At 51.5% G+C, this 22182-nt stretch overlaps 3 protein-coding genes across 5 annotated transcripts; 2 read left to right on the top strand and 1 right to left on the bottom strand.

Moving 5' to 3' along the window:
• The first annotated feature begins 6 nt into the window (after positions 1–6).
• On the top strand, positions 7–1807 carry LOC127203981 (protein PET100 homolog, mitochondrial). The gene is made up of 4 exons (XM_051162925.1): positions 7–86; positions 733–819; positions 1009–1041; positions 1699–1807. The coding sequence occupies exons 1-4, from the start codon at positions 60–62 to the stop codon at positions 1780–1782; spliced, it is 231 nt and encodes a 76-aa protein (XP_051018882.1). The 5' UTR covers positions 7–59; the 3' UTR covers positions 1783–1807.
• Positions 1808–1830: 23 nt separating this feature from the next.
• On the bottom strand, positions 1831–3822 carry Pcp2 (Purkinje cell protein 2). Of its 2 annotated transcripts, none has more exons than XM_051162923.1 (4): positions 3766–3822; positions 3550–3664; positions 3279–3403; positions 1831–2031 (listed from the first exon to the last, which is right to left on the bottom strand). In XM_051162923.1, exons 1-4 carry the CDS (start codon positions 3766–3768, stop codon positions 1912–1914), a joined length of 363 nt encoding a protein of 120 aa, XP_051018880.1. In that variant the 5' UTR covers positions 3769–3822; the 3' UTR covers positions 1831–1911. The 2 variants fall into 2 exon arrangements, with proteins under 2 accessions (XP_051018880.1, XP_051018881.1); XM_051162924.1 differs by having other exon boundaries at positions 3550–3660; positions 3766–3788.
• Positions 3823–9540: 5718 nt separating this feature from the next.
• Positions 9541–21695, top strand: Stxbp2 (syntaxin binding protein 2). 2 transcript variants are annotated; one of them, XM_051162921.1, is made up of 19 exons: positions 9541–9643; positions 10689–10738; positions 10937–11018; positions 11788–11864; positions 12394–12472; positions 12567–12670; positions 13046–13194; positions 13779–13863; positions 13950–14080; positions 14164–14271; positions 14563–14620; positions 14742–14807; positions 14893–14973; positions 15776–15914; positions 18758–18867; positions 19965–20060; positions 20591–20676; positions 20754–20911; positions 21525–21695. In XM_051162921.1, exons 1-19 carry the CDS (start codon positions 9541–9543, stop codon positions 21608–21610), a joined length of 1848 nt encoding a protein of 615 aa, XP_051018878.1. In that variant the 3' UTR covers positions 21611–21695. The 2 variants fall into 2 exon arrangements, with proteins under 2 accessions (XP_051018878.1, XP_051018877.1); XM_051162920.1 differs by having other exon boundaries at positions 20751–20911.
• Positions 21696–22182: the final 487 nt, after the last annotated feature.

Raw genomic sequence — 22182 nt, 5'->3', positions numbered from 1 at the left:
TTGTATTGCTGGAGAGTCGATTTTGGACGGAAGTAGCTTCGTAGAACCGGAGAAACGAGATGGGGTTGAAATTAGAGGTGTTTCGGGTCAGTGAACTCTGTGGGTTAGACGTCTGGACCCAAGACCTTTCAGAATTTGAGACTAGATTTTGCAAGTGAGAGACGTGCAGAGGGGGCGTTCCACGGGAAAAAGTACTAGATATAGGGGCTCAGAAAGGAGAATCTGGGTTTGGTCTGAGGACGCGTCTTAGGGGTGAGCTGAAAGGTGTAGTTCAAGGAAGGGAGGCTTCAGATCCAGAGTGGGATTTTCGGAAAGGGAGCCCAGGGCTCATAATGCGTCTCAGACAGGCAGATGCCTAGATGTAGGAGACAATATAATTGAAAAATGAGAGTCCCCTCTATATGAAAAGCGACTGGTGTCAGTTAGGAGACAATAACGTCTCGAGGATATGTCATTGTAGTGGAAATTCTTGCACTGTTGCTCTCTCGCTCTCTATCTCTCTTCTTCCCTCCTTCCTTCCCTCCCCCTCTCTCTCCCTCTCTTTCTCTCCCCTTCCTCCTACTTTGTGCACGCATGTCCGTCCCTGCCCCCCCACCCGTGTGTGTGTGTGTGTGTGTGTGTGTGTGTGTGTGTGTGTGTGTGTGTGTTTGTATAGATCTGGCTTTCCTACAATCTCCCTGTACTGGGGTGCTGACAGTTTTGGCCTCTGCCCATCCACCCCTGCCTTTGCAGATGTCGCTCTACCTTACTTTCCCCGTGGTGATGTTCTGGATCTCCAATCAGGCAGAATGGTTTGAGGACTATGTTATCCAGCGCAAGGTGGGTATCAGGAGGGTGTTTGCTGGATGATCCCTGGGGATGGGGAAAGGAGGGTAGGAGTCAGTACCTTGCTGCCGGGGTGGGAGCGGGGTGGGGGGAGAGCACTGTCTGCCTCCCATGAGACAACCCTGCTCTGAATGTGGTCTCTGGATTCTCCCGTGTCCTCTCACCTGTGACTTTGTTCCACAGAGGGAGCTGTGGCCACGAGAGAAGGAGGATCAGGTGAGTAACCTGTTCTTCTTCCCTAGGGGGTGGGACACCTTACCCTGGATGGGCTTGGAATGAAAATTTCACCCTCAGCCACAGTAGAATATTGGAAGTAGAAGAACAAATAGGAGTTTTAGGCTAGCCTGAGCTAGAGACCTCGTCTCCATAAAAGAACAAATAGGAGTTCTAGGCTAGCCTGAGCTAGAGACCTTGTCTCCATAAAAGTTTCTCGTTGTTTGTGATGGTATTACACCTGTGATCCCTTGGAAAGGTGTAGGGGGGTTATCAGATTGAAGCCATCCGGGGCTTCATAGGGAGACAGAGGGAAGAGGGAGCTGTAATCCCAGCATTCCAGAGCTTAGGAGATAGATGCAGGAGGGCTGGGAATTCTGGGTCTCCTGTGCTGTATAGTGAACTCACGGTTAGCCTGTGGTATATGAGACCTTGTCTTTAAAAAAAAAAAAAAAAATGGGAGGGCACAAACAGTTTCATATATCACCTTCTCCCTGAAGGATGAAGCTGGACTCAATTATATGGTGACTGTGATTGGCATGGGGGTCCCAGTGCGGACACGGAAACTCTCAAGCCAAAGAGAGGGTAGTAGCAGCAAGTCCAGGCCCTGAGGTGTATGTCCCTTCTTTCTTTCCATCACACCCCTTTCCCCCATTGCAGCGCCAAGAGCTAGAAGAATTTAAGCAGAAGATCCGAAAGCAGAGGGAAGAGAGACTTCTACAAGCTGCCCAGCAGAGCTCCTGACTCCTCCCTCAAGCTCTGAAGTTCCAGCCCCTCCGCCCAGGAAATAACACACGTTCAACTGTTTATTGCTAGTGCCAAGTTTTTATTGTTCTCAGGGGCCAGTGGGAGGGCCCAGGATGGCTAGAACTCTCAAGGAGCTTGTGTCTGGGGCTGGGGGCTGCTGTTCCTGCGGAAGCCGAGTGCGGCAGGGTCCTGAGGGGTGAGCAGGGGTTGAGGACTGAGGGTCCCAGGCCGTTTCTGCATTCCATCCTGTGGATGAAGAAGGGTCAGAGCGAGGGGCCCAAGGAAAATGCAAGCCAGAGATGCGTCCAGACAACATTTCTCTTTGTCTGCCTTCGTCTGCCAGTCAGGAATGTATTTGGTATAAGATGGTCAGCTCTGTGTGTTTGTATGTGTTTGTGGTCTTTCCAAGACAGGGTTTCTCTGTATAGCCTTAGCTGCCCTAGACTAGCTTTGTAGACCAGGCTGGCCTCGAATTCACGGTGATACGCCTGCCTTTGCCTCCCAAGTGCTAGGATTAAAGGCGTGCGCCACCACACCCGGCTTCTCAGTGGGTTCTTGATCAGAATCTGGCCTATTATCCCAGAATTCAAGAAGCAGGGGCAGGAAGATTATCTCAAGGCCATCCTGGTCTACATAGTAAGTTCCAGGCTGGCCAGTGCTACCCAACCCTGTCTCAAAAACAAACCAATGGGCTGAGACGATAACTCAGTCATTAAAATCCTTGCTGTGTACACTTGAAGACCCAAGTTTAATCCCCAGCACCTAAGTGAAAAGCCAGGTTTGGTTCTGTGCACTTGTAATCTCAGTGCCTTGAGAGATACAGTCAGGAGGATCCCTAAGGCTGGCAACCTGGTCTCCTTGGTGAGTTCCAGGGTAGTGAAAGATCCCGTCTCAAATATCAAGGTGATAAAGCCCGAGGAACAGCATCTGAAGGTGGCTTTTGGCCTCTACCTCTAAACATGTATGCTAGTGTACACAAAGGGCTGGGGATAGCACTCAGCTGACAGAACGCACCAAAACCCTGGATTCCATCCCAAGCCACACAAAGCACTCGTGGTGGCCCACACCTGTAGCCCCGACACCTAGGAAGTACGTGTAGGAAAGTTAGAAGTTTAAAGTCATTATTGGTAAGAGGGCTTGAGGCCAGCTTGAGCTATCTCAAAAACAACAAAACAGAACACCCCAAAACCAAAATCATGCTCTTTGTTGATACACGGGAGTGTCACCATTAGGAAAACTGCCTATTTCCTCCCTGTGGCTTCTCCCAAATACACAGATGTCGGAGCAGGAGCTGAAATTCCAGCCAGTTGACACTAGCATGAGTCCTGCGTGACCTTAAGCTCCTCTGACCTCCAACTGAATTTTCCTTTTCCAGAGTTCAAGACAGATGGAGAGATAGGATCCTAGCCTGTCTCGGCTGCAGATGGGGCATAGATTTAGAGGGCTATACTGGGACCTGTCTGCACAGGTTATCTGGACATCACCTCACCTACCTTGGGACCAATAGGCTGGAAGCCGGGCAGGGAATTGACTGTTACCCGCTGGTCATCCATGCGTCGGCCCTGGGTGTTGGCTAGCATATCCATGAGATTGTCCATCTCTGGAGCAGGGCTACCCTCTGCTTGGGAGAGAGTCAGGTGGGCATGAATACAGACACCAAAGGAGCTCACACAGTGCCCCCCACCCTGAGTCACCCCTGCGCTCCTGTCACATTTACTTCTCAGGCAGGCTCCCCACCGTCCCCCTGCATCATGCCCAGCTCACGGCTTTCTGGAGTCTGGCCTGGTCCAGCCTGCAAGGAACAGCGCTGCTCCTCCATCCGGTCACCCTGCACGTGGCTCAGCAGGTTAAAGAAGCCTTCCTGGTCCGGTGAACCTGCCTTGTGGACAGACGTGATGGTTTAGTTGGGTGCTGTACCTTCCCTGTCTTCCAGTCAGCTCCCATCTAGACCAGTGCCTGCCTTCCCATCTCTGCTCTCACCATCGTCCTCTCGGGTCTGCGGAGTTTCTCTAAATGAAACAAGTCTTTTTCCTTGGCCTGCCCCCCAACCACCCCTCCCCCCCCACCTCCCAGCCTGGGGCCCCAGCCTGCAGCGCAATTTCATACAGTACTGCCTCTAGGGACAGCATTCCACTACTGTCCTAGATTGAGACCAGACTGGGGTTGTTTGGGGGGAGGGTGGGACACTTAACAGGGAAACTGGGTTCAGAAATGCCCCTAAATCCTAGCATCTACCATCTCTTGGGGGAGGTATTAAGAATCTATCCTTTTGCCCTGGGTGGGGGAGGAGCAGATATACCTACTACCTATACCCCTCATGTGTTATGAACTGGGTCAGGGGGCCCCAGAGACTTGCTTGCTAATTAGATGCCCTACAAATGAATTAAGCCTGTCAGTCATGGATGCTGAGAACTCAAGAAGCTGGTGGTAGTGTCAGCCAGAGCCCTCTTACCTTGTCAGGAAGGTCTGAGCTCCCTTCTCCCTTTTCTTCTTCCTGATCCATCATATGTCTCTCCCACACTTTTCTCCTGGCCTCTGAAGGGGCCTCCACACCGGGGAGGGCCTTTTAAAGGGCCAGGATGTGGGGGAAGGGGAAACATATCTCCCCATCCCCAAATCCCCAGCTCATATCCCATCTGCTCCCACCGATGCTTAAGCCTCAGAAAGATCATCTCTAGGTAATTGTTCATCCAGACTGGTGCTGAGGTGGGTGTGGGCATAGCAGGCAGGGCAGTCCAGGTTTGAACATCACCGGGCCCAGCTATGATCACAGGGCCTTGAGGACTCTCAAGTGGGAAGCCAGGACAACAATGAAGACCAACCAATGGGAGGGTGGAGCCTGCAGGATGTCCCCACCCAAGCCACCCCCCTTCCTGTCTGAGTTCATCCCACTACAAGGCAGGTGACATCCACAGGGGCATATCCAAGGCAGGAGTTGGGGTCCAAGTCTCCTCTCCCAATCCCTGCACCCTGCACAGACACACCAGTCAACCTGGCTTCTGCTACTAAACACCCCTGAGTTCTTGTAGTGCTGCTAGGACCACCCAGAAGGAAACTCCTGGCTCTCTTGTCTACTTGCCCCTCAGATGCCAAGTTGAGTTGTCTTCAGTCTCTCATTCTCACAAGGAACATGAAGAAAGTCCCTGTCCACTCCAGTGAACAGCTGTGACTTTCTGACCATGCCCCCCAAGAACCGGTGCCTTTCAGGAAACCACTTAGGCTTCCTGGGTTGGAGAGACAGCTAGCTCACAGGCTAAGAGCACTAAGTGCTTTTCCAGAGGACTAGGTTTCATTTCCAGCACCCACACAGCGGCTCACAAATACCTGTAACTTCAGTTCTCAGGGAGCTAATGCTCTCTTCTATTATCCCTGGGTACCAGGCACATGCATGGTGCCCAGACATGCACGCAGGCAGAACATCCACACACATAAATCTTTTTAAGAAAAAGTTTAAATAAAGTTTAAAAGTTACCTTTCTTTTTTGAGGGGAGGTGGGGTGGGGTGAGGTCTGAGTGTGCAGTGTATGTGTGCCCATGTGGTGCCTGGATGCTCATGTGAAGATCAGAAGTTAACACTGGAAGGCTTCCCTACCTTTATTTTTGACACATAGTCTGAGAAATGAAGCCTCAAGCTCCTAGATTGTTGGCTGACTTGGCATTGAGTATCCTGGCTTTACAATTATATTCATTTTATGTGTACGGGTATTTTGCCTGCATGTATTATTATGCACCCCATGTGTTATGTGCTCATGGAGACCAGATGAGGGCATTGGATCCCTTGGAATTGCAGTTATGGGTGGCTGTGAGCCACCATGTGAGTGCTGGCAATTGAACCTGAGCTCTGTGAAAGAGGAGCCAGTGTCAGTATTTTTTTTTTAAAGATTTATTTATTTATTACTATGTATACAGTGCTCTGTCTGCATGCACACCTGCATGCCAGAAGAGGGCATCATATCATATCATAGATGGTTGTGAGCCATCATGTGGTTGCTGGGGATTGAACTCAGGACCTCGGGATGAGCAGCCAGTGCTCTTAACCTCTGAGCCATCTCTCCAGCCCCCAGCCAGTCAGTACTCTTAACTACTTACCCATCTTTCCAGCTAGTTTCCTTCCTTCCTTCCTTCCTTCCTTGCTCCCTCCCCTCCCCTTCCCTTCCCTCTGTCCTGTTCCATTCCCTTCTTTCTATTTTGAAATGTAAACCTGTCTGTCCTGGACCTCCCTGTCGTTGTCAGCAACACTGTCCACTTTCTTTGAGACACATTTGTAATCTCAGCACTTAAGAAGCTGAGTCAGGAAGATCTCAAGTTCAAGGGCAACTTGGACTACATAGCAAGCTCCGGGTCAACCAGCATTACCTAAGGTCACCCACTGTGAGACCAAAACAGGAAAAATTCTGTTTGCAGTTAAGAACAAGTTCCCTTTTCACCTGTGTAAGTTAAGGTTTCTGTTGTAGTTAAAGAATAACTTCCTGTTTGTCCTGTGTTAAGTCCTTCCAAGTTAAAGTTTCTATTTGTAATTAAGAGTAAGTTCCAGCCGGGCGTGGTGGCGCACGCCTTTAATCCCAGCACTCGGGAGGCAGAGGCAGGCGGATCGCTGTGAGTTCGAGGCCAGCCTGGTCTACAAAGCGAGTCCATGATGGCCAAGGCTACACAGAGAAACCCTGTCTCGAAAAAACCAAAAAAAAAAAAAAAAAAAAAAAAAAAAAAAAAAAAAAAACAAGAGTAAGTTCCTAAACCAGTCGGTGGTGGCACATGCCTTTAATCCCAGCACTCAGGAGGCAGAGGTGGGAAGATCACTGAATTTAAGGCCAGTTTTATCTACAGAGTGCCAGGACAACCAGGGCTGCACAGAGAAACCCTGTCTTGAAAAACCAAAACCAAACCAAACAAACAAAAAGAATAAATTCCTTTTTCTTAGATGTGATGTAAACTTGTAAACTGCACAACATGTTTTTATAACCTACACTAAACTTGCGGCCACATTTACTTAGCTTTATTCCTTCCTTTTCATTGTATCTAACGATGTGTATGGCAACGCTTTCCTGTAAACACCTTATCTCTCTTATAAAAGGAACTTCAAGAGGCGGTTAGGGGCTGCTCTCTAAAATCCTGACTTAGGGAGAGGCAGCTGACTGGCCAGTCCTGGGTGTGCACCAAAACACAGTTTGCTTTAGTCAGACATTTGTGGACTTGGTTTTTTTCCCCCACAATTCTCAGGTTTAATATAACAACAACCAAATGGATTATGGCAATAGATGTATAACCCTTTAATATACCCAAAGCCATTAATTTTTTTTTTTTTTTTTGGTGAGTGTCATGGCATATATGTAGAGGTCAGAGGACAAGAGGACAGCTTTCAGGAGTCAGTTCTCTCCTTCCAGCATGTGGATTCCTGAATTGAACCGAGGCTGTCAGCCTTGATGTAAAGTGCCTTTCCTGGACAGCCATCTCATGGGTCCCATAAACGACCTGTGGCTCGTGTCTGCTTGTCTCGCCCATGCCCCCTGCTCTAACCCTGTCCAACCCAGGGGCTTCGCTTCCCCTCCCCCAGCTTTTGATTTCCATTTTGACCCAGCCATTTTGACCACACCCACTCTTGGTTCCTCCCCCCCCCCCCCCATTGTCAGCTTGTCCACGTCTCTCTTCTCTTCCTCTCTCTCTTCCCATCTCTCTGCTCTCATGACCTGCTTCAATCTACTGGTCATGTCTAGCCTACTACTTTCTCTCCCTGCTCTGGACTCTCCTGGGTGCCTCTGGCGGTACTCTCCCTCATATTTACAATAAAATCCTTCTCCTCAACCCTACCTTGGAGTGGTCATATCCTTATTTTCATTCAAGTTTGACCTCCCGAAGAAGTCTGGCCACTGTCACTTCCTGCTTCTGTCACTCCCTGCTTCTGTCACTCACTTCTCACTTCTGTCAGTCACTTTCCACTCCTGCTACCCATTTCCTACTCCTGGCAGCCACTGCACTCTCCTGCCTAGCACTTACTCTCTTCTCATCTGCTTTCCATTCCTGCCAGCCAAGTCCCCCCGCCCCATGTTAAGCACTTTCCACACCTGCTCCAGTAAATCACCCTCACATTTACCTCTAGCTCAAACTCTTGCTCTTTTTGGTTTCCTTTAGGATTTTTTTTTTTTCTTGAGTCAGGGTATCATGTAGCATAACCTGGGTACTAACCAGCTGTGTAGCCAAGGATGACCTTGCATTCCAGATCCTCTTACCTCTAGAAGTTGCTGGGATTACATGTGTCGACCACCATGCTTGGTTTATGTGGTGCTGGGGGTGGACTCTAGAGCTTTGTGCATAATAGGCTAGCACTCCGCCAGCTGAGTTCCATTCCTAGCCCCACCTGGGAGACTAAGAGTCATCAGGAAAAAAACTAGTTCAGATGAACAAGCCCACATCCACAACGCTCACCTGGTGACTATGGCTGATACAGGGACTGAACCCTTGTGTCACAAGGTGTCGCTTGCTCCTCCTCCCCCTGCCCGTGTGTGTGTGTGTGTGTGTGTGGTGTGTAAGCATTTGATCTATTTGTATATTAAGCACATGGAGGCAGTTGTCACCTTGTGTGTGTGGCCCCTGAAGTCGTTAGCTGGAGTTGTAGCTCAGTAATAAAGTACATGTCTAGAATGTGTGAGATCCTGAGTTTAATCCTCAGTCAGAGTCTCTCTCTCTCTCCCTCCCTCCCCCCCCCCCCACATACACACACACACAGAATGAGAGAGAGCGCCAGATATGTAAATAGAAGGAGGACTGGTTAGGAAGGGGAAAAGGATCATCCAGAATGGGCATTAGAGGGAGATGACAGTGAATATGATCAGCAAACATTATTTGCATATATGAAAATGTCATAGTGAAACACAGTATCGCGTGCAATTAATATATACTAATGAAAGAGATTGAGAAGGATTCCTTCACGAATAGTCTCAGATACACGTTCATAATCCCTGAACACAGTCGGTGTTTCTGTTTTAGCACGGCGCTCTCACAGAATGTTAAGACTGAGAGCAAACTTCATAGAAAAGGTGCTAGCAGCCAGGGTGGGGGTGGGGGTGGAGTGGGGTGGCGGCGACGCGTGCCTTTAATCCCAGCACTCTTGAGGCAGAGGCAGGTGGATAGAAAAGGTGCCTAGCCAGAGATGCCTCAGAGGTTAAGAGCACTGACTGCTCTTCCAAAGGTCCTGAATTCAATTCCCAGCATCCACATGGTGGCTCACAACCATCTATAATGTGATCTGGTGCTCCTCTTCTGGCGTGCAGGCAGAACACTGTATACATAATAAATAAATAAAGATTAAAAAAAAAAAAAGAAAGAAAAGGGGAGGGGGGAGGAAAAGGTGCCTAGCACACGGTGGGGTCTACAAGCCTCCAGAGTCTACCAAATGTTGCTCAAGCTTGTGCTAATAGTCTTTGGATTACAGAAGGCAGTTGTAACAGTTGCAGATCTAGAAAGTCTCGCTGTCCTTTGAGTGGGCGCGGAGTAACTTCTGGACAGGGTGGTTTTGGTATCCGGGGGAGATGGGTGGTTTTAACACTCTGCCATCACGCTGAGCAAACTGATCCCAATGTGAGTGAGCGAGGGAGCACTTGACTCCCATGAAGGACTCCTCGAGAGTCTGCACAGACTGGGGATTGTCCATCTGAGTCCCTGTCAGTGCGCCTGCCACGGAGTAGAACAAACTGGACCACTACAGGGCGGGACCAGGTGCGCAGGGGGCGTGGCCGGAGCTCGTGGGGTGGGGCCCACGGGGATGACGCATAAGGCCACGCCCCCACCTTGGGACCGACCCGGAAGCGGCAGTACTCTTTGGGGGAAGATGGCGCCCTCCGGGCTGAAGGCGGTAGTGGGGGAAAGTGAGTGTCACTCCGGGGCGGGGCTCTGGTGTTTCCTTGGCTCTCCTTTGGGGGGCTGAGGACCTCTGGAGAGGGGTGGTGCATGGATTCTGGCATCCCAGGATCCTGACGGTGGGGAGAGCACTTGACTCTTGAGGGGACGGGCGGGGGACTTGGGCCCAGCTGGGCTACCTGCCCCTCTACTGCAGCTGGCGGAACAAAGTTGGGACGGAGAGGACTCAACGAAGTGATAAGACAGAGGCGCAGTCTTGAGTCTAGACCTCTGGGCCTGCCTCCGCAACAGGTTGTGGAGTGTCTGAACCCGGAAAGTTCAGGAGCTAGACCCCGGGGTGGGGTGGGGTGGTGGGGTGCGGTGGTGCCCTACAGTGCCCTAGTTAGTAGGTCCAAGAAATATATGAGCCATCAGGGGTTCATATGCACCTGCCCCATGGAGGTGACGAAGGGACAGCTTTCCCTTTTGCTTCATGCCTAGGAGATCCTTGCAAGGATCGGCTTCTCCTTGCAGGCTCAGGTTCTTGGTGGGGAGAAGAGGGTTTGAGGACGCCCCTCCCCCACCTCCAGTAGTTCCGGCCTCAGCTGCTTCTTCCGTCCTGATAAGAGTGGACTCGACACTGGGGCGCACTGGCCAGGCTCTGGGCAAGGCCACCCTTTTTCCTCTTTTCCCCAACTCCTTCCTTAGGACAGAACAGGTTTGGTGGAAAAGGTGTTAAAAAGGAACCTCCACTACACAAGGGTTAGTGGGAGATGGGGGAACCAGGCTTGGAGGTTAATAGGAACACTTAGATCTGGGAACCAAGCATTCTAGTCTAAAGGGGCACCAGGAGGCCCTCATTCCCGTCTATTCAACTCCCTAAGATGCACCTGTACTCTGAGCATTGTACTGTGTGGACACGAGGCTAAGTAACCTGACCTCACAGAACCTCAATTTGGCCACCTGTAAGTTGGGGGTAATGCCAGGTGTTGCCACTCAGGATCCAGGTTGTGGTTCCACAGCCCAGAGACCAAGTTTCCCAAGCCCTCTTCTCCCCTCCTCCCTTCCCTGTAGAAATTCTAAGTGGAGTCATCCGGAGTGTGAAAAAGGAAGGCGAGTGGAAGGTAAGGGCTGAGGCAGAGTGCCTGGGTACCCAGAGGCAGCCTTTTACCCAGATCTGTGCCGAGACCCCAAAACGTGAGGGGCCCCTGGGTGCCCCATTGCCTCTGATCCTCTTGGGACCAGCTACAGTCCTCTTTTTTTTTTTTTTTTTTCCATGGCTTTACCTCTCCATGTGTCCGTGTGTCCGTCCATCTGGACAGGTGCTCATCATGGATCACCCAAGCATGCGGATCTTGTCATCCTGTTGTAAAATGTCAGACATCCTGGCGGAGGGCATCACCAGTGAGTGGATGCCTGCCCCTGTGTCCCCTAGACTAAACCTGAGTGTGAGACACCCCCCCCCCCTTTAAACGCGGTTCCTCTGGATGTAGCTCTTGAGTGCGGGACTCCCCTCAGATTGGCTCGGCACGGACTTCTCCCTACGTAGCCAGGAGCATGTGACCAAGTGCATCCTCTGAACAAGGAAGTCCATGAGGTTCCACGTAGGACCTCCTGACTGCCACCCCCTAAAGGGTGAGCATCATTTGGCTGTAACCAACTCAAACCTCCTGGGCTGAGAGTGTAACTGCGTTGGCAGAGTAATTGCCTAATGTGAGCAAAGCCCTGAGTTCAACCCCAGCACCCTATAAAATGGGCATGTTGGCAAATGTGTACAGCCTCAGCACTCAGGGGCGAGGGGGGGGTGTAGAAGCAGGAGAATCCAAAGTTTAAAGTTAGTCAGCTAGCAAGTACAAGGCCACCTGGGCTACATGAGACTCTGTCTCAAAAACAAACAAAACAGTGACTGTGTAACCCCTATAGGTGTCTTTTTAAGAAGCTTGGGTGGACTCAGGGTTCTCGAGAGTAGATAGACACCAAAAGTATGGCTGTGCAAAACCCCGACTGCAGCTTTTAAAGTGGGGGGCTCTCAGGTATATGATTCTATTTAGGAACCTAAGGGAGTAGTACAGCCCTTTAAAATACCCCGCCATGGGTCCAGTTCCCCAAACCTAAGACTCCCTGTCTTTTCTTCTGTGCCACCCACGTGTGTCTCTTCCTCTGTTGCCTTTAGTCGTGGAAGACATTAACAAACGGCGAGAACCCATTCCCAGCTTGGAGGCCATTTATTTGCTGAGCCCCACAGAGAAGGTGCTTACAGGAGTGGGCCTGGGCATGCATGGGTTTGTGTGTGCTTACACGGTGTACGTGCCGGTTGTATCTGAACATGCACGCACATGTCATAATGTATGTGTGCTCACGTGATGCATGCATATACACATGTCACAATGCACATGCATGTGTATGCATATGCCAGTATATGTGCGTATATATCAGAATGCATGCATATGGGCTTCAGGATGCATGTATGCATGTGTCAATGTATGCACATCAGAATGCAGGTGTCTGTGCATGTATGGGTATATGTCATAATTTGTGTGTGTATATATGTACGCACATGAGAATTCAGGCATTTGTGCATTTACATGTCAAAATGTACATGTGTATATGTATACATGAGTGTACATGTCAGAATGCATGTATGTGTCAATGTATGTGTATATGTGAGTCCCTCCCACAATCACATAGTGGGGGGGATGAGCATCAGTTGCAGGGGCTCCCTGTAGAAGGTAGATCTGGGGTGCAGGGTCTGGCTCCAACAGTGATCTGTACTCCCTAGTCTGTTCAGGCCTTGATTGCAGACTTCCGGGGGACACCAACCTTCACCTACAAAGCGGCCCATGTCTTCTTCACTGACAGTGAGTAAGGAGAACCAGGGTGTTGGGTGCTGTGATGAGGTGGGGAGTACAGTGACAGAACATTGCTCTGATGGTCCTTCCCCGCCAACTGCAGCGTGCCCTGAGCCCTTGTTCAGTGAACTGGGCCGCTCTCGCCTGGCAAAGGTTGTGAAGACACTGAAAGAGATCCACCTTGCCTTCCTCCCCTATGAGGCCCAGGTACAGCTCCAGCTTGTGGTGGGGAAAGGGTGGCCCATCCTTGACCAAGTAGTCCAAGCTCGCTGCAGGATAGACAGCACTGACAGAGAGTGAACAGTTAACAGTCCCCTGCCTGGAGTGCTGGCTCTCTGTGCATTGCCAGCAGGCAGCATGGAGTGTGGGGCAGAACTGTCGCATTCCCCATAGTGTGAAGGAGCAAGGAGCCATCTCTGTTCCCTTTCAGCTTCAGTGGGGGCTACCCTAGCCTGCTTCTAGGAGGGCAGGACAGGTTCCAGAAGATAGCAAAGGCCCCTGGGAGATGCAGGGACAGCAGCTGGAAGTTGGATTGGTATCCCCTGTAGTGGTGGTTGTGACACTTCTGTTCCCCGCCCCCAGGTGTTCTCTCTGGATGCCCCACATAGCACCTACAACCTTTACTGCCCATTCCGAGCAGGGGAGCGGGCGCGGCAGCTTGACGCGTTGGCCCAGCAGATAGCCACACTATGTGCCACCCTCCAGGAATACCCATCTATTCGTTACCGCAAGTGGGAACCCATCTCCACCCCCAACCCCGATGCTACCTTGTTACCTTCACTCCCATTCTGCGTTCGTTTCCCCCTTATGTGTATGCATGTGCTCATGTGTGTACACATGTGTGTATGCGTGGAGGTCAGAGTCCAACCTCAGATGTCTTCCTCAGTCACCATCCACCTTTTTTTTTTTTTTAAGATTAAAAAAAAAAACAGTTTGTGTGTATGTGCAAGTGAAGGTTCTCAGGTAGTCCTAAAGAGAGGTTCAAACCCCCTGGAAGTAGAGTTATAGGTGGCCTTGAGCCGTGAGCCTTTGGATGTGGGTGCTGGGAGCTGAGCTCAGGTCTTCCTGAAGAGCAGTTTGAGCCTTTAACCACTTAGCTGTCTTTTTGAGACAAGGTTCTAGGGGATCGAACTTGGCCCTCATGCTTATATGATAGTCATTTTATTGACGTGGCCACCTCCCCAGCTCCCGTGTCCAGTCTTTAACTCAGTCCCCTCACTCCCACCCTCACCCCTACCTTGGTATTCCCAATCTGTGCGCAGTCCTTCCGGCCCCCACGTCCTGATGCCCCTGTGTTTGACTGCATCACCTCCAGGGGTCCAGAAGACACAGCCCAGCTGGCTCATGCTGTCCTGGCCAAGCTGAATGCCTTCAAGGCAGACACTCCCAGTCTGGGCGAGGTGAGGAGGGAGGATGCTGGGGAGGTGCCGGGGGCGCTTTGTAGGGTCCCAGTCAGTATTTTCATTCTTCTCTCTCCTTGCCTAAGGGCCCAGAGAAAACACGCTCACAGCTGCTTATAATGGACCGGGCAGCAGATCCCGTGTCCCCACTATTACATGAGCTCACATTCCAGGCCATGGCATATGACCTTCTGGACATTGAACAGGACACGTACAGGTAGGCAGACCCAGGAGCATGCCTTCCGTGCCTTCCTTAGCCAGCGTAAACCTCCCGCCTTCTGATCTGGCCTGCTTCTCCAGGTATGAGACCACAGGACTGAGTGAATCCCGGGAGAAAGCTGTACTCCTGGATGAGGATGACGACCTGTGGGTGGAGCTTCGGCACATGCACATAGCAGATGTTTCCAAGTGAGGGCGTGGCCCCGGGGACTGCATTGGAGGGCCCCAGCACCCAGGCCTCAATCCCTAGTGACTGTCCCTCTAGACGTTACATTCTTCCGGGGGACCCTTGACCTGCCTCTAGCCACACTTCACCCCAGTGCAACCCCCATGGCTTGGGACTGGCACATGCGTCTAGGGGTTTCCCATCAGCTGGCAGTAAAAGGCCTCTCCACCCCCCCACCCCCACCCCCCACCCCCCCCACCCCCGCCAACTGTCTCAGCATCCTTTCCTTTCCCCCTGCCCTTGCTCATGGCTAGGAAGGTCACGGAGCTCCTGAAAACATTCTGTGAGAGCAAGCGGCTGACCACGGACAAGGTAGAGATCCACGGTGGGGCAGGACCTCAGCTTGTGCCCTTAGGCCAGGGTGGAACCTTCCCTGGCATAGGGTGGGGCTTGGCCTCACACCTACCCTCTCTGCCTTCTACCCCCGTGTTAGGCCAACATCAAAGACCTGTCCCACATCCTGAAGAAGATGCCTCAGTACCAGAAGGAGCTGAGTAAGGTAAAGCTTGGGCAGCCGACCCTACCTGGACTCAGTCCGGCTGTCTGACCGGATTTCCCCTCCTAACCCAGTTCCCACCCTGCAGTATTCCACGCACCTGCACTTAGCAGACGACTGCATGAAACGTTTCAAGGGCTCGGTGGAGAAGCTGTGCAGTGTGGAGCAGGTAGAGCCGGGCCTTTGGGAAGGGCAGGACCTTTGGAAGCTTGAGAAGGCAGCACTTAGGGAGGGGTGGGGTCCCAGAAGGGGGGAGGGGCGAGTCCCTCCAGGAGGCAGAACCTAGTGAGGCGTGGGGCTTCCCAGGAGGTAGAACTTGGGGAGGAGCGAAGCCTGAAAGAGGTGGTCAGGGCCCTTCATGGGACAAAGCACGGGAGTCGGCCATGGTGGCTCACTCCTTTAATCCCAGCACTCGGGAGGCAGAGGAAGGTGGATACTGTGAGTTCAAGGCCAGCCTGGTCCTACAAAGTGAGTCCAGGACAGCTAAGGCTACACAGAGAAACCCTGTCTTGGAAAAACAAAAAACCCCACAAAAACAAAAAACAAAAGTGTGTGTGTGTGTGTATGTGTTTGTGTGTGTGTGTGTGTGTGTACATGTACACACACAAGGGTCGGGGCCCTCTGGCAGGGAGAACTTAGTGGAGGGCAGGGCCTCAGATAGAGGGTCAAACTTGTGGAGGGGCTGGGTTTGGGGAGGAAGTATGGGCTCTGGTGAGGGTCTTAGAGAGGTGGCTCAGTTGTGCCTAGAGACATGACCTAAGTGAGAGCTGGAGATTATGGGGAGGGCTTGGCCTGTGCTCAGTTAGCTGAGCTTCAGTCTCTAGGATGAGACAGGGTGAGAACATCTTATCAAAGCCCCTGATTTACCTGATGCTGTGCTTTCCTCCTCCCTCCCCCAACCCCCTCCCCCCCTGCACCCTCCCCCCTTCCCCTCCCCCCACCTCCCGTCCCTGTCCCCTGGCTGCTGGCAGGACCTGGCCATGGGCTCTGATGCAGAGGGGGAGAAGATCAAGGACGCCATGAAGTTGATTGTCCCAGTGCTGCTGGATGCCTCGGTGCCACCCTATGACAAGATCCGGGTTCTGTTGCTCTACATCCTCCTGCGGAATGGTGGGTGAGGGGGCCAGCCAGGGATGGACTCGGGCCCTAGAAACATCCCAGCTACAAGGCCCTCATCACCTAGCGTGCTGGCTGCTATAGTAGCTTTGTCTCCTGTCGCTGTGGTAAAATAGCCCAACAAAGCAACTTAAGAGAGAAAGAGTTTATCTGACTCTCAGTTCCAGGTTATAGTAATCACTGAGTGGAGGTCAGGGTGGCAGGAGCCTGAAGGTCATAACCACAGCTGAGCAGAGAGCAGCCATCGGCTCTGTCCTCCCCCCTCTCCCCCCATTTTTTTTGGAGACAGTTTGTGTAACAGAGCCCTGGCTGTCCTGGAACTCCCCGCTGTAGACCAGGCTGGCCTTGAGCTCACAGAGATCCACCTGCCTCTGCCTCTCAAGTGCTAGGATTAACGGCGTGCGCCACCACTGTCTGGCTTATTTGTCTACTCTCACACAGTTTAGGATCCCTTCTCTGGGGAATGTTGCCACTCATAGTAGGCAGGTCTTTTCACTTCAACTAATGAAATGAAGAAAATCCTTCACAGGCATGCCCACAGGCCAACCTGTTCTAATTATTAATTAATGTTATTATTTAGATTTATTTATCTAGCTGGGTAGTGGTGGTATACACATTTAATCTCAGTACTTAGGAGGAAGAGACAGGTGGATCTCAGAGTTCAAGGCCATCCTGTTCTATAGAGCAACTCCTAGGACAGGTGGGACTACGTGGAGAAACCTTGCCTTGAAAAAAAGAAAACGAAACAAATTATTTATTTTATATGTATGAGTGATTTGCCTACATGTATGTTTGTGTACCATATGTGTGCCTAGGACCTGTGGAACCCGGAGGAGGGTGTCAGATCCCCTGAAACTGGAGTTATAGGTAGTTGTGAATCACCATGTAGGTGCTGGGAACTGAACTTGGATCTTCTGCAAAGACAGCCAGTGTTATTAACTGCTGAGCCATCTTTCCAGCCCGTGTGATGCCCACATGTAATCCTGGGTCTTGGGAGGTAGAGACAGGAGGATCCCAAGAGCTTGCTGTTTAGCCAGTCTAGTTGAATTGGTAGGCTCCAAGCTACTGAGAGAATAAAAAAGGTCACACACACACTTTCTTTTTAGAAAGGTTGGCCAAGAAAAGACTCCACACCTGTGGCTCGTGGCTCCTATACAGTTGGTGTTCCCTCTACTGATTCTAGGCATGTTTGTGTAGTGTAGCTCTGTGTGCTCTCTGCACACGTGGGAGACCAGACCAAGTCATGAGGTGCCTCGCTCTGTCACTCCCTCTCCTATTCCTTTGAGACATGGTCTCTCCCTGGATGTTATGTTAGGCTGGAGTCTAGTAAGCCTGTGATGATCCTGTCCCCATCCCTGAAGCACTGGGTTACAGGTACCTATAACTACCGGGTGCTGGGGATTTGAACTCAGGTCTTTTTGCACGCATGTGGGAAGACCAGAGTATGACATTGGTGTCCTGCAGAATATCAGTACTCTCTTGAGACAGGGTGTGGGGAACAGGGGAAATCCTGTGTGGATATTGTTGACGTGGGCACAGCCATGACAAGGACTCAGTGCTTCAGGTTCATGAGGTGGCAAGGACTTCTTGGGTCAGGCTTGGAATGTCAAGACCTTCCTCTGATCCAAAGGCAAGTTAAGTGTTTACAAACAATTGACTACTGTGGGCAAAAACTAGGAACTGCCACTCCATCAGAGTGTGCACAGGCTATTAGACCCCAGCTTTTCTGCACGTGTCTTTTTTTTTTTTTTTTTTTAAGATTTTATTTATTATTTTATATATATGAGTGTTCTGTTTGCATGTCAGAAGAGGGCAATAGAGGGCATGGTTGTGAGTCACCATTGCAGTTTCTGGGGATTGAACTCAGGACCTCTCGAAGAGCAGACAGTGTTCTTAACCATCTCTCCAGCCCAGTCTGTCATTTCTTTTTTTTTTCTTTTTCCTTTTTTTTTCTTTGAGACAGGGTTTCTCTGTGTTAGCCTTGGTTGTCCTAGACTCGCTTTGTAGACCAGGCTGGCCTTGAACTCACAGAGATCTGCCTGCCTCTGCCTCCCGAGTGCTGGGGTTACAGGTGTGCGCGACCTGGCCCGGACAAGTCTATCATTTCTTTGGTGTCTTTTTCTTCATTCCTCACTGCTCCTAGTCAGGTCAGGCACCAAGCCTCTGAAGTCTTGGCAACAGGGTCTCTTCCCTGAACCTGACCTAGGCTGGGGTCTAGAAATTCCCAGGGATCTTCCTGTTTCTCCGACAGCACTGCTGACAGGCACATCTGGCCATGCTCTGCTTTTGAGGTGGGCGCTATGGATTTGGACTCAGGCTCTCATGCTTGTGCAGCAAGCTCTCTGACCCCCTCAGCCACCTCTCCAGCTCCTTTCAACTAGTTCTGCAAGAACCCCCACTCTACCTTTTCCGCTCTGTCATTCAGATGTAGCCATTCCTGTCCCTGGAGATATTTACAGAGATAGCTGTCTGCGATTCCCTTTTCTCTAAGCACCAGAAGCCCCTAGGTCTTGGAGACATCCTAGCTGTGAGGATATTCCCTTTACAGTATCTTTACAAAGCCAGGCATGGTGGCGCACACCTGTAATCCTGGCACTCTGGTGGGCAGAGGCAGGCGGATTCTCTGTGAGTTCCAGGCCAGCCTGGTCTACAAAGTGAGTCCAAGGCAGTCAGAGCTACACAGAGAAACCCTGTCTCGAAACACAAAACAAAACAAAGAAAGAACAAAACAAAACAAAACAACACCCCTCCCTCCTAAACAAAACAAAAGGCCAAATCTCTTCACACAGGAGCCCGCAAGGCAGTCACTTCTTATTAACCCCGTTGCTGTACCCCAGGTGTGAGTGAGGAAAACCTGGCCAAGTTGATCCAGCATGCCAATGTGCAGGGTTACAGCAACCTCATCCGGAACCTGGAGCAGCTGGGGGGCACTGTCACCAACTCCACGGTATGTGGGGAGCTGATGAGCCATGGAGCTTGGCCCTTACAGGATCAGGGATGGTATATGCGCAGCCTGTGTGCACAAGCATGGCGTGGCATTTTGGGGACCAAGAACACCAAGGCCCTTCTCTAATTCTCTAACGTGATGGGCAGCAGAGCTGAAATGGGGGACCCCTTAGATGCTAGTACAATATGGGTGTGCGGTCCTGAGTCTTCAGGGGCAAGTGGGAGAGCGAGTCACCATTAATGGGAGAGACAGGGTCAAACTAGGGCCTCTGGAGGCCTCACTAAACGTCTCACCCCACCCAGTACACATGGTGGCTTCCTGTGCTCCGCTCTGTCGTCTGCCTCTCCCGACCTGTGTGTCCAGCTTTGCCTGATCATGCGCCCCCACTGGCCTGTGGGGATGTCCATTGCCCCTCCCTGGTCTTGTCGCCCTCACACATTATTTTGAGACAAGTTTCACTTTGTGGCTCAGGCTGGCTTTGAACTTACTCTGCAGCCAAGGCTGGCCTTAAACCCACTCCATAACTCAGACTGGCCTCAAATCCGTGGCCATCCCCTTGTGTCACCGTCCTGAGTACCTGGCATGATAGATGTGAGCTTCCGCACCTGCCTCGCCCCTTGCCACTTGCTGTTTCTCTACCTTCACCTGACCTCACCTTAATCTTCCTTCTTTTTCTTTGTTCTGTTTCTCTCCTCCCACTTCTGTTTCTGCTGTCTCCCTTGCCATCCCTATCCCTCCGTCTCCCTGCCTCTGTGTTCATCTCTGTATCTCTATGTCTGTGTGTCTTTCTGCCTCTTATCTCCCAGCTCTGTCTGTCTCTACCTGTCTCTCTGTCTGTATCTTATCTTTCTTTGTGTGTCTCTGTCTCTACCTCTATCTCTGTCTCTGACTGTCTATATCTTTCTTACTCTCTTTGCCCTCTCTGCCTTTGTTTCTCCATCTCTTCTGTCTCTTTTAGCTGCCGCTTCCCCCTGTCTCTGTCTCTTTCTGCTCCACGTCTCTCTTTCTGTGTAGCCTCATAGCCCCTTCCTATCTGTGATGGGCCTCCTTCCCTCCCCTCCCCAACCCCGTTCTGTCCCCACCGGGCCCCTGTGTAGGGCTCAGGGACCTCTAGCCGACTGGAGCGGAGAGAGCGCCTGGAGCCCACCTACCAGCTGTCTCGCTGGTCCCCAGTCATCAAGGATGTGATGGAGGTACATAAGTTGGGGGGGGGGCCTGTTCCTCTCTACTGATCCCATTAGCAACTAAGCCCTCTATCCCGCCCACCTGGGCTCTCAGTGCTAAGCCTTGGGGCTTAGTGGAAAATCCCTCATTATCAGCATACCCCTGGTACCCTGTCTGCTCTGCAGGGAAGGGACACACTAAACTGCACCAGAGAAACTGGGGCATCACAGGAACTCCTTGCTAGAGGCTGTTGCTTTCCCTACACCCTGTGTTTTCTTCTAATCTATATCCTGGTCTCCCAGAAGCTACTTTTATGCTGGCTTCTGCCCTCCCTGACACCCCAAAGCCTCAACATCAAATAGTAATGTTTCAGGGGTTCTGTTACCAGTCCTTGGAATGCCCTGGTACCTCGTGCTTGGGGGCCCAGCAACTTTGCACCTTGGATTCCTGGGCCCCAAGAGACAAGGAGTTGTAGGCAGTGGTACTGTGGCCCATGGCCATTTCAGTTTCTGAGCACCACTGGCTGAGGTCCTTTAACCCTTCCCGTCTGGTCACTCAGGATGTGGTGGAGGACCGGCTGGACCGGAAGCTGTGGCCCTTTGTGTCTGACCCTGCCCCTGTGTCCAGCTCACAGGCAGCTGTCAGGTGAGGGCCCTGGAGAGGCCTGGGTTGGGGCCTGGGAGCAGCTAGGCTGAACTGACCTCTACCTATCACCTCAGCAGTGCTCGCTTTGGCCACTGGCATAAGAACAAAGCTGGCATAGAGACTCGGGCTGGGCCCAGGCTCATCGTGTGCATTATGGGTGGTGTGGCCATGTCTGAAATGAGGGCTGCCTATGAGGTGACCAGGGCCACTGAAGGCAAGTGGGAGGTGCTTATAGGTGAGTACCAAGAACTAGGGTCCCTGGGAGCATGACTCTGGGGACTCTTGGGGTCCAGGACTGGACTTGGGGGTCCCTTGGAATTTGCAGTTAGGCTTGATATCCCCGAAGGCCTAAGATATGGGGATCCTTAAGACTTGGGGATGGACTTGGGCTTCCTTGGAGCCAGTGGTTAGATTCTGGGTCCCTAAAAGCTGGGGGCTGAACTCTGGAGTCTCTTTGGGTCATGTGCTGGACTCTGGAGTCTATTGAAATCTAGGGTTGGATTTTGAGATCCTTTGGGTTCTGAGGCTAAACTCTGGTTTGTGAGAGGCTGAAGCTGACCTCAGAGTCCCTAAAGGCCTAGGATTAGACTCAGAACGTTTTAGGCTCGAGGGGGGGAGAAGGGCCAGAAATCTGGGGTTTGAAGGAGCTGGGGTTTGAGTTCTCGGTAGAGTAATCACCTGGGGCTGGACACTCATGATCCTAAGCTTCTGAACTCCTGAATCATTGAGGAGACAGGGCCCTGGTCTACAGAGGGGCAGGAACTTGTTCTCCCCAGCCAGGACAAGAGCCAAGGGGAGTAGACTCCCAGGAAGCACCTCTGCCTCCCTAACCCTCCCCTTTTGCCCAGGCTCTTCCCACATCCTCACTCCAACCCGCTTCCTCGATGACCTCAAGACCCTGGATCAGAAGCTGGAAGACATGGCTCTGCCTTGACTCAGCCGCTTGCCTCTGCCCTCTCCTCCTGTTCCAGAAAAATAAATTCCTCCTTTCTGTCTTTCCATCAGGGCTTACCTCATTTTCTTCCCAGAGGGAGCGCTATTGAGCCAGACCCATGCTGCAGACCCCTCCCCCCCCGCCCCCATACTTTGCTATCCTGCCTGAACCTTTCCCTGGCCACAGCAGCATCTTTAGCTACCTTGAAGGCTGAGAGCCTGGACTGTACTTTCAACGTTAGCTTGAAGTTTATAAGGGGGCCCCCCTTGCTGGGCCCTCCATTCAAACCCAGGGCCCAATTTTAGTAGACAAATTGCAGAGGAGTCAGCAGAGAGGTGCAGATCTGGGGATGGTAGGGCTGGCACCCCATTTTTACTCAAATGCTTTAGACTGTTTGGTTAGAATTAAGGAAAAAATTCTTTTTATTTTATGTGTATGGCTGTTTTGCTTGCGTGTATGTTTGGTACCCTATGATGCAGTGCCTGCAGAGGCCAGAATAGGTTGTAGGGTCCTCAGGAACCAGAATTATAGATGGTTGTGAGATGCCATGTAGATGCTAGGAGTCAAACCTG

Source organism: Acomys russatus, chromosome 19, assembly GCF_903995435.1.
Source record: "Acomys russatus chromosome 19, mAcoRus1.1, whole genome shotgun sequence".
NCBI lineage: Eukaryota > Metazoa > Chordata > Mammalia > Rodentia > Muridae > Acomys > Acomys russatus.
The sequence above is the reverse complement of the archived record's forward strand: the minus strand, read 5'-3'. Positions and strand labels throughout refer to the sequence as shown.